The 13,340-nt window shown below is 49.9% G+C and overlaps 1 protein-coding gene across 4 annotated transcripts in view; it reads left to right on the top strand.

Annotated features, from left to right (window-relative positions):
* Positions 1–13,340, top strand: part of atg5 (ATG5 autophagy related 5 homolog (S. cerevisiae)) — a 296,434-nt gene that overhangs the window by 164,671 nt on the left and 118,423 nt on the right. For all 4 annotated transcript variants that reach the window (XM_070885622.1, XM_070885620.1, XM_070885619.1 and 1 more), the window contains one exon: positions 2,619–2,713. In XM_070885622.1, coding sequence (XP_070741723.1) covers positions 2,619–2,713 — 95 coding nt within the window. The remainder of the gene's footprint in view (positions 1–2,618; positions 2,714–13,340) is intronic.

Below are 13,340 nucleotides of genomic sequence, written 5' to 3'. Positions count from 1 at the left end.
ATGACTTAATAGATTCTTTGGCCCCAAGTTTCCACATGATTTGCTCCTTATTTTTAGGAGCAACTGGTGTAGAACGGAGTATCTTAGAAATCGGAATTCTCGTCATTTAGTTTGCTCCAGTTCTAGTCAGTTAGAACAGTTTCACTTTGGAACAGAATTTTTTTTTCAAAAGGGGGCGTGTCCGGCCACTTACGCCTGATTTCAAAGTTGCGTGAGTGAAAACTTACTCCAAACTAACTTAGAATGGAGCAAGTGAAGATTTTTGTACGCTCGAAAAAAAACCTTGTCTACACATTAGAAAATCAGGCGTAGGTTACAAATCAGGAGTAGGGAATGGTGGGGGGGGGGTGTTTAAAGAGAAGTTTACAAACATTAAACACTTCAGTTTTACAAATAAAGAGCCATCATCAATAATAAATGATAAATACATCAATAAATCAACAATAAATCAATCAAAAGAAATTAATAAGAAATAATTTTTTTTTTAAATCAATAAATAAAACATTTTCTACTTACCGACTGCAGCACCGGAAGCCCTCCAACAGCGTGCTGGGATGCCCCCCTCAGTGTGTCTCTGTCAGTGTCTCTATCTCTCTGTCTGTCTGTGTGTTTCTCATTCTCTGTCTGTCAGTGTCTGTGTTTCTGACAGCGAGGGGAGGGGGAGGAATGGGGAAGAAGGGATGGATGGGGGAGAAGGGGGGAGGGATGGGGAGAAGGGGGGAGGGATGGGGGAGAAGGGGATAAAGGGGAGAAGGGGGAGAAGGAGATTGGGGGGGGTAAGGAGATGGAGATTGGGGGGGATAAGGAGATGGGGGTGGGGGGGGAAGGAGATTGGGGGGGTGGGGGGGGAAGGAGATTGGGGGGGTGGGGGGGAAGGAGATTGGGGGGGTGGGGGGGAAGGAGATTGGGGGGGTGGGGGGGGAAGGAGAAGGGAGAGGGAGGCTGAACGGGCCGGGCCCGAGACTTCGGGCAGGGCCTGTCCCCAGCACCAGATTTACAGGTAGGTGGCGTTGGGTCGGGTCGGGGGGCTGGTGGGAGGGAGGTCGGTTCGGGTCGGGGGGAGGGAGGAGGGAGGGAGGGAGGGAGAGGGAGGTCAGGTCGGGGGGAGGAAGGTCGGGTCCGGTCCGGGGGCGGGAAGCAGGAGTCGGGTTGAGTCAGGAGGAAGCAGGAGCTGGCCGTGGGAGGAGCCTTATTCACGCAGCCCCAGTGATACATTCGGTGCGGGCTAGGGGCTGCGTGCTTCGGGCCCCTCCCACACAGTTTCGGGCGCCTGGAGCTACTGCACTTGCGCGCCCACTATAGCGCGCATGTGCAGAGGTCCCGGCACTGTTTTCAGCGCAGGGACCTGGCTCCACCCCCTACAGCTCCTGCTGCGCTGCGCCGAGGGCCAGAGGACCTGCAGGGAGGTGGAGAATACGGAGGGTTTTTTTAGGCACACTTTATGGCGCGAGAAACAGGCGTCCAGGTCGGGACTGCGCCGTTCTAGGTGCGGCTCGAAACTTGGGCCCTTTATACTGTTTGTTTCATGTTGGATGGAGGGAGGCTAGATTAGTCATTTAATTCCTGCTCATTGTGCATCGACCCATGCTGGATCTCTGTGCATGTGATGAAGGCAGGCTTCAGCTTGGCTATGATGCACCCTGCGAATGAATAGCCTACTGGTAATTATTGTTGAGGCTCGTATGTGAATAGTGTCCATTGGTGAAAGCTAAAAATAACGTGAACACTAAGAAAATCTATAAACAAAACTAACTGCTCTGTGAATCTTTGTGGGATGCACTTCCCAAAGAGTTACACTTTTTTGAAAAGTTTAACATTACTGATCTTTGTAGGTGGAGGAGAGCCAACATAGATTGGAGTAGAATCTCATTGTATTTTTAGCTACTTTTCTCACATTTCCTTCTGAAGAGATAACTCAAGAATGGCCTCATGGGTATTGGCCACCCTCTGATACACAAGATAATAAGTGGATAATGCCTGTAGGGCCCATCACCGTTGAGCTATTTTCAAGTGATTCCAGCACACATATCCAATTGTCACTGATATTGAAGAAGACCAGACTTCGTGGGTGGTGCCTATTCTCTTTGTCCCACTCCACTGTGCTGGGAATGTTGCTGCCGATTTATGTTCCCCAGTGTCAACCAGACTGAGATCAGCTAACTCTACACACAGCAGGGATTCAATCTGAAACCTTTCTGATCAATGTGGCCGTATGCTACACCATACAATGCATTTTAAGCATTATTTGGATTGGTGTAAAATTTCTTGCTTCACATGTTAGAAACATACATTGTTCCATTGGCTCATCCCTTGAAGCAGTTGTATGCAAAGAAACTTTAAAGTATTGTATATTACCTTATTGTGAAGATGAATAACCTGACTGCTTCATTCCTCCCACTCTAGATTGCATAGACTGTGCAGTTCATGTAACAAATAGTGGAACTGGTCTTTTAAGAGTTGAGAAGAATTGCTGTGTGAATGCTGCTATTCAGGCAATCAAAGCAATAATAAATTAAGTTAACCAAGCAGCTACTGTCTAAATTTGATCCAATGAAATTAGTTTTGATTGTAATTTCTATTGTGAAACAGATATTGACATTTAATTTTTCTTTATATAGACAAGTTTGACCAGTTTTGGGCCATCAATCGAAAACTTATGGAGTATCCAACAGAGGAAGGAGGATTCCGATACGTTCCTTTCAGGATATATCAGGTGAGAACCTTCACCATGTGATAGCTGTATAATTTGCATGTGTCTATTTAATCTCATAATCACATTCTCTGTTGTTCCTACAATTCTGTGAAATTTGATATAGTTCATTCCTTTGTCCTATGGATATTTGAATGCAGTTGTGAAAATTTCACTTGAGTCTTGCTTTCAAGTGGTAGGCCAATAGTTTAAAAGGAAGTACTATTTTGTTTTAACTTCAAATAGAAATTTTATTTGAATGGTCAAGTGGTGTTCCATTCAGTGCCCACCATGCTATGATGTCATTTTCATCTGCAATTGATAATTTACTTGTAAAGGAGCATTTCCTTCTGGCTTATAACAAATAAAAGCAATCATTGCATTGCATCCCCACTTAATGCCAGCACAGACTCCATGGGCCGAATGGCCTCCTGTGCTGTACTACTATCATCGTGGCCCCCAGACCTGTGAAAGAACATCTCCACAGGTCAGCTACAAGAGAGCTGGAGCAGCGGGTCCTGGAACATCGTGGCTCCCCCGATCTGAGAGAGAACAGCTCCACGGGTCGGCTACAAAAGAGCTGGAGTGGCATACCGCTACAACTTCCAGCGCAAGCAGCTCCAAAAATTCAGCGGCTTCGAGGTGGGCAACTGGGTGACGTCATCAGGACCCAGGTTGCTGTTTGGAGCGTGGACAGGAGCAGCGGCGGGGCCCCGGTAAAGCAGAGAAGCGGGAAGGTCTTGGCGGATGTGCGGCGAGTGATTGAGGCGGAGGAGCGTTGAGGGATCGTGGCAGAGGTTCAGCGACTGTTTGGTGCGGTGGGAGATTGTGGTGGAGATTCGATGAGTATTTTGTGGCTAAGGAACGGTGAGAGATCGTGGCAGAGGTGCGGCAAATGATGGTACTAGGCCCAAAAGAGTAGAGGGCCCAGGGGCAGCATGGGCCAGCCCACACTGCGATATGTGTGCGCACTAGGTCCATGCAGCAGAGCAGGTCTCCAGTCGTACTGGTTAACCCTTGCCACTGGATAAAGGTCTGACTCTGTCAAGGCCATGTGGTGGCTGATGTGCAACGGTCACCACACGTTTAAAAAAAAATCCACGCACAGGCATCTTCCACCCCCTCAATTGGAGTTCAGGACTGGAACATCGGGTCCTTCATTGAAACTCATGTGGAAGCAAGTCATCCTCGTTCGAGGGACCACCTATGATGATGATGACTATGATTAACCAGCTGGTGTTTTCTAAAATGAAATAAACACTGATTTTAGTTCTGCGTGTAATATAGTCTACTGATGATTCAAAGTTATTTATTCATAGTTGCCAACTGCTCATCATCTAAGCAAGCTGGCAGCTTTCTGGCCCTGCATTCACAGTACTTGCATGGTGGTACCCTAGTTTGTATTTTGGGAGACTTTATAAATTGGTGCACGACACTTTGTGAGTTATCTCTTCTCCACATGTGCAATGTTTCAGTGCATGAGCAGAAGAGAGAGTGCGCAATACATTGTAGGATGTTAATTGGCACCTGCGTTCCCATACAAAGTATGGACTGAATCATTATGCGGTAGCCGAGGTAGGGCTTGATAATCTTCAGATACTTTACATACGTATAGATTTATGTGAAAGATTTAAGAGTAATATTTTATGTAATTACCAGAACATGCCCAGTGGATATAATTTAGCAGCAAAATTATTTTCTTAGAATCATAGAATGGTTACAGCACAAAAGGAGGCCCTTTGGCCTATCGAGCCCGTGCCAGCTTGCTGCAAGAGCATCTCGGCTAATCCCTTTCGCCATAGCCCTGCAAATGTTTTTCCTTCAGGTACTTATACAATTCCCTTTTGAAAGCCATGATTGAGTCTGCCTCCATCACCCTCTCGGGCAGTGCGTTCCAGATCATAACTACTCGATGCGTTTAAAAAAAAATTCTCTCATGTTGCCTTTGATTCTTTTGTCAATTACCTTAAATCTGTGTCCTCTGGTTCTTAACCGTTCCTCCAGTCCGAAAAACAACCGTTCACCACTGCTCTCTATTTCCTGTCAAATATATAGTAAAATTGTTATTATTTAATCATTATTACTATCGTGGGTCTTTGATGTTCTTTCTGTTTACATCATTGATATAAGGTAACTTTTCAGGTAAGATAACCCATCTGGTTCACTAATGTCCATTAAAGAAGGAAATCTGACGTCCTTCCCAGGTCTGCCTATATGTAACTCCAAACCCACAGCGATGTGATTGACTCTTAACCATCCTCTGAAATGGCCTAGCAAGCCGCTCAGTTGTAAAAAAAAAACGCTACGAGAAACAATAATAAGAATAAAACCGGGCAGACCACCCGGCATCGACCTCGGCACCGGCTACAGACACAACAACGGCACAGCCAGTCCAGTCGACCCTGCAAAGTCCTCCTCACCAACATCTGGGGATTTGTGCCAAAATTGGGAGAACGGTCCTACAGACTAGTCAAGCAACAACCTGACATGGTCATACTCACAGAATCATACCTTTCAGCCAATGTCCCAAACTCTTCCATGACCATCCCTGGGTATCTCCTGTCCCACCGGCAGGACAGACATACCAGGGGTGGTAGCATAGATGTATACAGTCGGGAGGGAGTGGCCTTGGGAGTCCTCAACATTGACTCCGGACCCCTTGAAGTCTCATGGCATCAGGGCACACAAGGGCAAGGAAACCTCCTGCTGGTTACCACCTACCGCTCTCCTTCAGCTGATAAATTAGTGCTCCTCCATGTTGAACACCACTTGGAAGAAGCACCGAGAGTAGCAAGGGTACAAAATTTACTCTGGGTGGGGGACTTCAATGTCCATCACCAAGAGTGGCTCGGCAGCACCACTACTGGCCGAGCCCTGAAGGACATGGCTGCCGGACTGGGCCTGCAACAGGTGGTGAGAGAACCAACAGCTGTTGCAGATACATCGGTCCATGACAGCATTGGTAGCAGTGACCACCATACAGTCATTGTGGAGACAATGTCCTATCTTCACACTGAGGACGCCCTCTATCTTGTTGTGTGGCACTACCACCATGCTAAATGGCATAGATTCAGAGCAGATCTAGCAGCTCAAAACTGGTCATCCATAAGGTGCTGTGGGCCATCAGCAGAAGTAGAATCTGTACCTTCATCGCCCAGCATATCCCTTACTCAATCATTACCATTAAGCCAGGTGACAACCCTGGTTCAATACGGAGTGTAGAAGAGCATCCCAGGAGCGGCACCAGGCGTACCTAAAAATGAGGTGCCAACCTGGCAAAGCTGCAATTCAGGACGACATGCATGCTAAAAAGCAGAAGCAGCATGCTATAGACAGAGCTAAGCGATCCAACAATCAACAGATCAGATCAAAGCTCTGCAGTCCAGCCACATCCGTGAATGGTAGTGGACAATTAAACAAGTAACGGGAGGAGGAGGCTCCATGAATATGCCCATCCTCAATGATGACGGAGCTTAGCACGAGTGCAAAGGACAAGGCTGAATTGTTTGCAGACATCTTCAGCCAGAAGTGCGCCGAGTGGATAGTCCATATCGGCCTCCTCCTGAGGTCCCCACCATCACAGCTGTTGTGCTGAAGACTTGTGCTCCAGAACTAGCCGCACCACTAGCCAAGCTGTTCCAATACAGGTACAACACTGGCATCTATTCAACAATGTGGAAAACTGCCTAGGTATGTCCTTTCCACAAAAAGCAGGACAAATCCAATCCGACCAATTACCGCCCTATCAGTCTACTCTCAATTATCAGGAAGGAAGCGCCAACAATGCTATCAAGCGGCACTTACTCACCAATAACCTGCTCACCGATGGCCCAGTTTGGGTTCCACCAGGACCACACGTGTCCAGACCTCATTACAGCCTTGGTCCAAACATTGACAAAAGAGCTGAATTCCAGAGGGGAAGTGAGTGTGACTATCCTTGACATCAAGTCAGCATTTGACCGAGTGTGACACCAAGGAGCCCAAGTAAAACTCAAGTCAATGGGAATCAGGGGGAAAACTCTCCACTGGCTGGAGTCCTACAAAGGAAGATTGTGTGGTGGTTGGAGGTCAATCATCACAGAACCAGGACATCACTGCAGGAGTTCCTCAGGGCAGTGTCCTAGGCCCAACCATCTTCAGCTGCTTGAAGGTCATTGAAGTGGGGTTGTTTGCTGATGAATGCACTGTGTTCAGTTCCATTCACTACTCCTCAAATAATGAAGCCGCCTGCGCCCGCATGCAGCAAGACCTGGATAACATTGAGGCTTGGACTGATAAATGACAAGTAACATTCACGCCACACAAGTTGCAGGCAATGAATATCTCCAAAAAGCGAGAGTCTAACCACAGTCTCTTGACATTCAGCGGTATTACTATCCCCCACCATCAACATCCTGAGGGGTGGGGGGGGGGGTCACCATTGATCAGAAACTTAATTGGACCAGCCACATAAAAGCCACTTATTTGGACCAGCTACAAGAGCAGGTCAGAGGCTGGGTATTCTGCGGCGAGTGTCTCACCTCCTGACTTCTCAAAGCCTTCAAGAAGCTCAGCACCATCCAGGACAAAGCAGCCCATTTGAGTGGCACTCCATCCATCACCTTAAACATTCACTCCCTTCATCCCCGGCATACCGTGGCTGCAGTGTGTACCATCTACAAGATACACTGCAGCAACTCACGAAGGCTTCTTCGGCAGCACCTCTCAAACCCGCGACCTCTATCACCTAAAGAACAAGGGCATCAGGCGCATGGGAACATCATCACCTGCAACCCCCTCCAAATCACACACTATCCTGACTTGAAAATATATTGCTGTTTCTTCATCGTCACTGGAACTCCCTCCCGAATAGCACTGTGGGAGTACCTTCACCACACGGACTACAGCGGTTCAGAAAGGCGGCTCACCAGCATCTTTTCAAGGGCAATTAGGGATGGGCAATAAATGCTTGCCTTATAGTGATGCCCACATCCCATGAACGAATAAAAAAAAAAAATCAAGCATGAGGACAAAAGTAGAACAACTAGGTAATGGCCCCAAACTGACCGCCTAACACCCTTTAGTTCTGGGCTCAAACTAGCAACATGCAAAGCCATTGCTTTGGTATTGTGTGTTACTAGTCTGAACCCATAACAAAATGGACACTAGAAACCTACCAGCACTATCCTGACAAGGCAACACAGCAGCACTGAAGAGCCCACGATGCGGCCCAGGAAAACCTCTAAATGAGATCATGGTGCTGAGCCTGGTATCCACTACCTCGGTCAGCGTCAACAACTTGTATTTATATAGTGCCTTTAACATAGTGAAACATCCTAAGGCGCTTCATAGGAGTATTATGAGATTAAAAAATTTGACACCGAGCCACATAAATAGAAATTAGCGCAGGTGACCAAAAGCTTGTTCAAAGAGATAGGTTTTAGGGAGCGTCTTGAAGGAGGAAAGAGGCGGAGAGGTTTAGGAAGGAAGTTCCAGAGCTTGGGGCCTAGGCAACAGAAGGCACGGTCACCAATGGTTGAGTGATTATAATCAGGGATGCTCAAGAGGGCAGAATAAGAGGAGTGCAAACCCAGCCTCTGGGACCAACAAAAGTGCAGTGCATCAGTAAATCTAAATGCGCCTCTCGTAAGAGTAAAGGCACCCATCGTAGGATCTCTTTTATGCGTGCATCATTCATCCTTGAATGGGGATTCCCCACTTCAAGCAACCTATAAATTCTCACTGGATTTGAAAGAGCATCATTAACTCATGAGCCACACCATTGTAACATTAATATATTTTTTCATTAGCTTCCTCATGTATCCAATCATCTCAGTCACTGGGTTTAATCAATGACAGAATTACATAGGATATACAGCACAGAAGCAGGCCATTCACCCAAGCAGTCCATGCCGGCGTTTATGCTCCACTCGAACCTCCTCTATCTAACTCTTATCAGCATAATCCCTTCTCCATCATATGCTTCTCTAGCTGCCCCTCAAATGCTATTCGCTTCAACTACTCCCTGTGGTAGCGAGTTTCACATTCTCACTGCTCTCTGGGTAAAGAAGTTTCTTCTGAATTCCCGATTTTATTTCTTGGTGATAATTTTATATTGAGGGTCTTTAGTTTTGCTCTACCCCACAAGTGGAAATACACTGGGGTCGAAATTCAGGCCCGCTGGAAAGCTGGCACAACTACAGTTTTGAAAGTGTTTTTTTCGCCGTGATGGGTGAGGTGGGCTCTTTCACGAAATTTAGGTCTTTGTCATTTTTTTTAACAGGCGGACCAGAAGTCTGTCATAATGGGGGCGGAAGTGGGGTGGTAAGCAGAAGATCGACAACGAGAGGGGCAGAAGTGGAGGCGGGACGGAGTTACCACCGCTGTCATTCATCAGCGGGACGGTGATGATGTCATGACACCTGTCCGTCACCACAGCTCTCCCCTTCACTTAAAGGGGAGAGCCTTCGCCATTTTAAACCTTCGGTTCACTGGGCCACCAGGGAAGGTTTTGGCTGGGTCAGCGGCCTGACACCGAAGGGGGGGTGCCAAGCTGCCTGTAGGCAGCCCGGACGAACCCGGGGGCATAATTGCCGGCCCGACCTGGCAGTTGGTTGACAAAAACAAACGTGGCGGCCACGGCAGTGCGCCTTCCCCTTTAATAACACCGCATTTCCATGTCTCTCACACACAAAACAAGGGCACCGACAGAAAAAGCTGTTGGGGACACCGCACGCCGGATCAAAGATTTTTTAGAACTGAATTTGGCTGGAAGTGAGCGAGATAGGCACTTTGGACCTTGATTACGCACTTAGGACCGGTTGTCCGCAGCAGGGCGGAAGTGGGAACTGCTGGAAAATCCACCAAGGTGAATTTTGCTAACGGCGGCCATTGGACTCCACCACTTGGCCGCCGCTTTCTGGTGGTTTGAGGCCTTTTCAGGAGGCTGAATTTCAGCTCCACTCTCTGTATCTACTCTTATCAAAAGCTTTCATAATTTTAAAATCCTCTATTGGATCACCCTTCAGCCTTCTCAAGAGAAAAGAGACCCAACCTGTTCATCCTTTCCAGATGGTATACCCTCGCATTTCTTGTATCATCCTTGCAACTCTTTTTTAGCACCCTCTCCAGTGCCTCCATATTCTTTTTATAATATGCCGACCAGAATTGTCCTCAGTACTCCAAGTGTGGTCGAACCAAGGTCTGATACAAATTTAGCATAACTTCACTACTTTTCAATTCAATTCAATTTCTCTTACAACTGCACTTATCAACTCAAAATTGGCCAATCTTTGGCCCTCTTTTAACAATGTCTTTTCTGCAGCCACTGATCTGCTCAACCACACCCTCACCACCACCTTTGATGCCCTAGTCCCTATTAAAAAGATTACTCTCTCCCACCCTGGCCGCTTCCTCTGGTACAGCCCTCATCTTAGCTTCCTCAAGTCAAAAGGGCGCAGACTTGAACGAATATGGCCGACAACTGGTTGAGCCATTCACCATCAGATCTGGCTCGAACACACAAAACATTATCAGTTCCTACTCTTGTCGACAAAAACTGCTCACTATTCCAGGATCATTCCGGATTGCAAAAATAACCCTTGGCTACTATTCTCTACTGCTAACTGTCTCCTTAAACCCCTCTCCCCTGTCTCCACCACACTCACCTTCAACAACAAGTGTGAGGAACTTCTTTGTCTCAAAGATTGAGACCATCCGATCAGCTGCCTCTGCGAGTTCCCTTCCTTCACCTAGCCCCAGGACCAAACTTCATCTGAGGCTCCCACCTGCCCTAGCCCTAAATTCACATCTTCCTCTAGTTTCTCTTTGATCCTTCCCTCTTGGTCTCTCCAAGCTCATCTTGTCCATGAGACCTACTTCCTGCTCCCTTGACCCTATTCCCACTAAATTGCTGTCCATCCAACTTCCTTTTTTGGTTCCCATGTTAGCCTGACATTGTTACCGGTTCTCTCTCCTCAGGTACTGTTCCCCACTCCTTCAAATCTGCTGTCATCGCCCCTCTCAGAAAACACAACCCGTGACCCCATTTTGCTTGCCCCATCTCCAACCTCACTTTCCTGTCCAAAGTTCTTGAATGTGTTGTACCTCCCAAATCTGTGACTATCTTTCCGTGAGTTCAATGTTTGAATCCCTTCAATCTGGTTTTTGCCCCTGCCATTGTACCGAAACGGCTCTCATCAAAGTCACAAATGACATCCTCTGAGTGTGACAAAGGTAAACTATCCCTCCTCATCCTTCTGCTCTAGTGTGCAGCCTTTGACACAATTGACCACTCCATCCTCCTCCAAGACTCGACTTGACTACCCCAGCTCACGCCTGGCTGGCATCCCACATTCTACACTATGTAAACTTGAGATCATCCAAAATTCAGCAGCCCATGTCTTAACTCGCACCAAGTCACGATCACCCATCACCCCTGTGCTTTCTGACCTACACTGGCTCCTGGTTAAACAACACCTCAATTTCAAAAGTCACATTCCTCATTATAACTGCTCAACCATCGGTGGCCGTGCCTTTGGCTGCTTGGGCCCTAAGCTCTGGAACTCCCTCCCTAAACCTCGCTGCCTGTCTTTCCTCCTTTAAGACGCTCCTTAAAACCTACCTCTTTAACCAGGCTTTTGGTCATCTGCCTTAATTTTTTCTTTTGTGGCTCAGTGTCACATTTATCTGTTTGGTTCTGTACCATTGCCTTCGGATGTTTTACTATGTTAAAGGCGCGATATAAATAAAAGTTATTATTATAATCCGTCTAGAAATAAATCCTAGTGCTTGGTTTGCTTTTCTTATGACCTTTTAACCTGTTTCGCTACTTTCAGTGGGCCCAAGTTTCGGGCCATGCCTTGAATGGCGCAGCCCCGACCTGGACGCCCGTTTTTCGCGCCGCAAAGTGTGTCTTTAAAAAAAAAACTTACAGATGCTCCAGCTCCCTGCTGGTCCTCTGGAGTCGGGCTCGGCGCAGCACGAGCTATAGGGGGCGGAGCTAGGTCCCTGCGCTGAAAACAGTGCCGGGACCTCTGCACATGCGCGCTACAGTGGGCGCGCATGTGCAGTAGCTCCAGGCGCCCCAAAACTATGTGGGAGGGGCCCGAAGCACGCAGCCCCTAGCCCTGGCCGAATAGCCTCACTGGGGCTGCGTGCATAAGGCTGCCTCCCACGCCCAGCTCCTGCTTCCTCCCGACCCGACTCGACTCCCGCTTCCCCACCGCCCACGGACCGGACCCCACCCCGACACCGACCCGACTCCCGCTTTCCCCCCCCGCCCCCGGACCCGACCCGACCCCCCCAGACTGGACCCGACCGGCGCTCCCCCCCCCCCCCCCCCCCCCCCGCCCCGACCTGACCTCCCTCTCCCTCCCACCAACCCCCGACCTGACCCGCGCTCCCGACCCCCCCACCACCCGGACCTGACCTCCCTCCCCCCGCCCCCGACACAAACCGACCCGACCCGACCTCCCTCTGTTTCCCCACCCCCCGACCTGACCCGACCCGTGCTCCCTCCCTCTCCCAACCCGACCCCCCAACCCGAACCAACCCTCCCCCCTCCCCCCGACCCAACCCGACCCAACGCCACCTACCTGTAAATCTGGTGCTGGGGACGGGCCCTGCCCGAAATCTTGGGCCTGGCCCGGCCCGTTCAGCCTCCCTTCCCCCTTCTCCTTTCTCCCCCCCACTTCTCGTTTCTCCCCCACCCTTCTCGTTTCTCCCCCCCTCTTCTCGTTTCTCACCCCCCTCTCCTCTTTCCCCCCCTTCTCCTATCCCCCCCTTCTCCTCTCTTCCCCCCCCTTCTCCTCTCTTTCCCCCCCCCTTCTCCTCTCTTTCCCCCCCCCTTCTCCTCTCTTCCCCCCCCCTTCTCCTCTCTTTCCCCCCCCCCTTCTCCTCTCTTTCCCCCCCCTTCTCCTCTCTTCCCCCCCTTCTCCTTTCCCTCCACTCCCTTCTCCTTTCCTCCACTCCCTTCTCCTTTCCCCTCTTCTCCTTTCCCCCCCTTCTCCTTTCCCCCCCTTCTCCTTTCCCCCCTTCTGCTCTTCCCCCCCCCCTTCTCCTCTCCCCCCCCCTTCTCCTCTCCCCCCCCCCTTCTCCTCTCCCCCACCTTTCTCCTCTCCCTCCCCTTCTCCTCTCCATCCCCCTTCCCCTTCTCCTCCTCCCCCCTTCTCCTCCTCCCCTTCCCCTTCTCCTCCTCCCCTTCCCCTTCTCCTCCTCCCCCCCTTCCCCTTCTCCTCCTCCCCCCCTTCCCCTTCTCCTCCTCCCCCCCTTCCCCTTCTCCTCCTCCCCCCTTCCCCTTCTCCTCCTCCCCCCTTCCCCTTCTCCTCCTCCCCCCTTCCCCTTCTCCTCCTCCCCCCCTTCCCCTTCTACTCCTCCCCCCCTTCCCCTTCTCCTCCTCCCCCCTTCCCCTTCTCCTCCTCCCCCCCTTCCCCTTCTCCTCCTCCCCCCCTTCCCCTTTTCCTCCTCCCCCCCTTCCCCTTCTCCTCCTCCCCCCCTTCCCCTTCTCCTCCTCCCCCCCTTCCCCTTCTCCTCCTCCCCCACCTTCCCCTTCTCCTCCTCCCCCCCTTCCTCTTCTCCTCCTCCCCCCTTCCTCTTCTCCTCCTCCCCCCCTTCCCCTTCTCCTCCTCCCCCCTTCCCCTTTTCCTCCTCCTCCCCTCCCCTTCTCCTCCTC

This window comes from Pristiophorus japonicus, chromosome 7 (assembly GCF_044704955.1).
Source record: "Pristiophorus japonicus isolate sPriJap1 chromosome 7, sPriJap1.hap1, whole genome shotgun sequence".
Lineage (NCBI taxonomy): Eukaryota > Metazoa > Chordata > Chondrichthyes > Pristiophoridae > Pristiophorus > Pristiophorus japonicus.
The sequence above is the reverse complement of the archived record's forward strand: the minus strand, read 5'-3'. Positions and strand labels throughout refer to the sequence as shown.